This window comes from Mesitornis unicolor, unplaced genomic scaffold (genome assembly GCF_000695765.1).
Source record: "Mesitornis unicolor isolate BGI_N332 unplaced genomic scaffold, ASM69576v1 scaffold31645, whole genome shotgun sequence".
Classification (NCBI taxonomy): Eukaryota; Metazoa; Chordata; class Aves; order Mesitornithiformes; family Mesitornithidae; genus Mesitornis; species Mesitornis unicolor.
In genome coordinates this window covers 1,050-4,989 of record NW_010185326.1, presented here as the reverse complement: position 1 = coordinate 4,989, position 3,940 = coordinate 1,050, and the positions used below count along the sequence as shown (strand labels likewise).

At 61.9% G+C, this 3,940-nt stretch overlaps 1 protein-coding gene across 1 annotated transcript; it reads left to right on the top strand.

The window, feature by feature from the left end:
* Positions 1-1,188: 1,188 nt before the first annotated feature.
* Positions 1,189-3,427, top strand: TACC1 (transforming, acidic coiled-coil containing protein 1; the record flags this gene model as incomplete). The annotated part of the gene is made up of 7 exons (XM_010184802.1): positions 1,189-1,272; positions 1,368-1,444; positions 1,738-1,781; positions 1,876-2,036; positions 2,201-2,307; positions 2,765-2,885; positions 3,335-3,427. Coding segments are annotated over exons 1-7 (687 nt in total), but the record flags the coding sequence as incomplete, so codon positions are not given.
* Positions 3,428-3,940: the final 513 nt, after the last annotated feature.

The following is a 3,940-nucleotide window of genomic DNA, read 5'->3' as shown; positions in this document are numbered from 1 at the left end:
CGGGGAGCCCCCAGACCCCTCTGCTGCAGGGGACCCCGTGCCAGCTCAGCCCCCCCACCCCGGGCAAAGCTGCTGGAGGTGGCGAGCAGATGACAGCGCGATTAGCAGCATCAGCACAATTAGCTGCCCGAGGCAGATTTAACGATGCTAAGCCCAGCAAGGACGTTGGGCAAAGTGAACCTCGCGCTCGGGGCTGGGGACAGCGCGGGCAGACCCCGCTCCCGCAGCTGGGGTCACCCCAAAACCACAGTGTGGGACAGAGGCGCTCACAGGGGCTCAGACGTGTGCGTTTTTGGGGAGATGCCATGGGGGGGCAAAACCCAGGCAGGGCTGAAACCTCCCCCAGACTCAAACCTGCCCAGGGGTGGCTCCTGGGGCTCGGGCGTGCTCGGACCGGAGCAGCAGAGGAGGGGGCAGGGGAAAGGTTGGTGCTCCCAAAAGCTGCCTCCTCTGGAGCAGATCTCTGTGCCAGGGAGATGGGTGCTGGGGTGGCGCTGTGCTGATAAAGGAGGAGCAGGCGGTGGTGCAAGGTTAAATTTGAGGGTACACCGCTCTGGAGCCCCCCCAAGGGAAGAGATGGGGCCGCATCTGGACAGGACTCAGTGCTGGGGCATGGGACTGAGCTCTCCCCTGCGGTTTGGTCCCTAAGGAGCTGGGCTCTGAGGGGAGAGCACTGAGGGATGGGGGTGCAGCCACCCCAGCCCTTGTAATGAAACAGGAGGGTTCTGGGAGCCCTGTGTGGGTTTGAAGCTTTCCCAGAGAGCTGGGGTCCTGTGAGGTGAGCACCCCTTGTGCATTTTGGGGCGATCAGCACAGCCCAGCAAATGTCCCTGCAGCTGCCAGCACCAATTCGGATGTGTTGGTGCAGCAGCATCTCCACCTGAGCAAATTTTGTGATGGAGATGGGCAACCCGGACCCTCACAGCCCCCCCCACAGTCAGCACAGGCTGGAGACACTTAAAAACCACGGGAAAAGCGGAGATGCATTTGATTTGAGCACATGTCTGCGCAGAGCTGGGTCTCGTCCTCCTGACGTGGGTCCCCTTTGGGATGCCCAGTCCCTGGGACAGCCCCAGCTGCAGGGAGGACCCCCCAGAGAGGGAGATTGGGATTGGGGTCCCACGAGCATCCTGGCTGGGTGATTCCCCCCAGGGCAGCCCTGGGCTGTGCTCCCCGGACAAGCCCCCCATGGCCACGAGCGAGAGCCCCTTGGACGCCATCCGGCTCAGCGAGTGTGAGAAGACGGCGGTGCTGACGCTGATCAGGGAGGAGGTAACAGCGGGGGTGCCCGGGGGTCTGTGTGCTCCCCCATGGTGTCGCGGGCCTGGGGGAGCACATCCCGAGGTGCTGTGTGTGCTGCCACTTAGATCATCGCCAAGGAGGTGGAGGCAAACGAGTGGAAGAGGAAATACGAAGAGAGCCGCCACGAGGTCCTGGAGATGAGGTAGGAACAGCGCGGTGCTGGCTCTGTGTTCCCCGTTGGGATCAGGGCGGGTTCCCGGGGCTGTAATGGGATGATACGGCTCAGCATCGCCAGAATGGGATGTGCTGTGGGACATGGGCTCTTTGTGCAGGGCTGTGTTGAGCCTGGTGGTTTCTTTGTCGCAGCCATCAAATCCCATTTGCTGCGCTGGCCCGAGCCAGGCGGCTGCAGGGAGGTCTCGGTCTAAAAATGCTGCCTCTACCTGCTGTGTTACACCATATTTTCCCTGTGTTTTCCCTTCCTGTTTTTTTTAGGAAAATCGTGGCCGAGTACGAGAAGACCATTGCCCAGATGATCGGTAAGGTGCTGCCACCCAGTAAGGGTGCGCGGGGCAGGGAGGTTGGAGCCTCCTGTCCCGCTCGGTCACCGCGTCCCCGCTGTTGCCATCGCAGAGGACGAGCAGAGGACGACCATGACGTCCCAGAAGAACCTGCAGCAGCTGACGATGGAGAAGGACCAGGCCCTGGCAGACCTCAACTCGGTGGAGCGGTCCCTGTCCGACCTCTTCAGGAGATACGAAAACCTGAAGGGGGTCCTGGAGGGCTTTAAGAAGGTCCTGACCCCGGTCCCCTCTTCCTCCCCCATCCCTGGGTGCAGCGTTGCCCCCCTTGTCCCGTGGTGCAGCGCCCCTGCCCCATTTACACCCATTCTCTATTTAAAGCCTTTAATGCTCAGAACAGGACCCATCTCAGTGAACTTACTTGGTTTTCTCCCCAGAATGAGGAGGCTCTGAAGAAGTGTGCTCAGGATTACTTAACCCGGGTCAAGCAAGAAGAGCAGCGGTACCAGGCCCTGAAAGTCCATGCAGAGGAGAAATTGGACAAGTAAGGCCATGCAGGGGTCGCTGCTGGTGCCGAGGAGCTCTCTGGGTGCCTAAAGATTTTGTAGGGCCATGTCTGCCTTTGGTTCTCCTGGGGTTGGAAGGCAGGAGCTTACTGAGGGGAAAAGCTGCCTTTTGCAGAACTCTGTGATCTCCACTTAGTGTTTTTAATGGAGAAACCAAGGTTGACGGTGTCATCTCCAGTCACTGAACGAGTTGACAGGGCTCGTTTTGTGGCTGTGAAGCTGTGGAGGCTCAGTCCATGAGCGGTGGCTCCCCAGGACGCAGCACCCCAAGTTTAGGGGGTGAGGAACGGGTTCAGCTTCGCTCTGAGAAAGCCGAGCCTCGCGCAGGAGCTTGGAGGAGCTGAACTGATCCAGTTTCACTCAGGTTTCCCAAAAGGGAAGGGAAGCAGGAGCGGGGCCGTGCGGCCGTGACCCCGTCCCCTCTCTCGCCCCCAGAGCCAACGAGGAGATCGCTCAGGTCCGCGCCAAGGCCAAGGCAGAGAGCGCGGCGCTGCACGCAGGGCTGCGCAAGGAGCAGATGAAGGTGGAGTCCCTGGAGAGAGCCCTGCAGCAGAAGGTACCCCCACCCCAGAACGCTTCCCCCTACAGCCCACCCTGCCCTGCAGCTCTGTTCTGCTGCCCCGGAGCCGTTCTGCAGAGTTTTGGCCCAGAAAGTGGGGTTTTTTGGTGTATTTTTGTTTGCCTGTTTGTGTTTTGGGGTTGGTGGTTTAAATACGTGACTGAGGAAGGCGATGCAGGCTGTGCCCTGGGTGTGCGGTGTCGTGGCTGCGGGTTCAGGGCTCTGTGCTTTGGCTGTGCCGGAGCTCGGTGGTCTCGTTGCAGCCCCCGCATCCCTTGTGGATGGGAGGGTGGGCCCTGGCACCCTCACAGCACCCGAACACTGCACAGAGGAGCTTTGGCAGGGGCAAGCATAGGATCCGGCCGCCCCATCCTGCAGCAGATGGGCCCGGGCGTTATCCCCATCTGTGCCGCCACAGGGGTCCTCAGGGTCCACGTTTCTTCCAGAACCAGGAGATCGAGGAGCTGACCAAGATCTGCGACGAGCTGATCACTGAGCCCGCCGCCCTCGCCCAGCCCCTGCACTCGGCCGCTTTCCTCGTACCCTCGAGCACCTTGCCTTACCCCCGGCACAGAAGCACAGCACCCCCTGTCCCTGCGTCCCCCGTCCCCGCGCTGTCCCTGTCCCCATTCCCCAAGGGCTGGGGGTTGGGACACCCCCAGCTGGGTGCCCGTGTCCCTCCTGGGGTCCCCAGCAAGTGCCCCCCGCGCCGTCCGTCTGCGCTGATGCCACCTCTCAGCTTTGAGGTGACCCCGCGGGCTCTGTCCCCTCGCCGGGGGTGCAGTCGTGTCCCCGTGTGCTGTGTCACTTGTGTCCTCCCGTGCTGTGTGGGTCCAGCCAGGTCCTGCCCGGGACATGGGTGATGCCAGGGACGGAGCCGGTCCTTGCGCTGGGGAAGGCAGCAAAGGGGCTCAGGGACCCCAGGTGCCGGTCATGGTTGGTTTGGGGTTGCCAGCGTGGCTCCCTGAGCTGGAGCAATCCCCCAGGTCGGTTTTGGGGGAGTTTTTGGTGTTCAAGGCGCTGGTCCGGGTCTGCGGTACACGGGTGGTAAC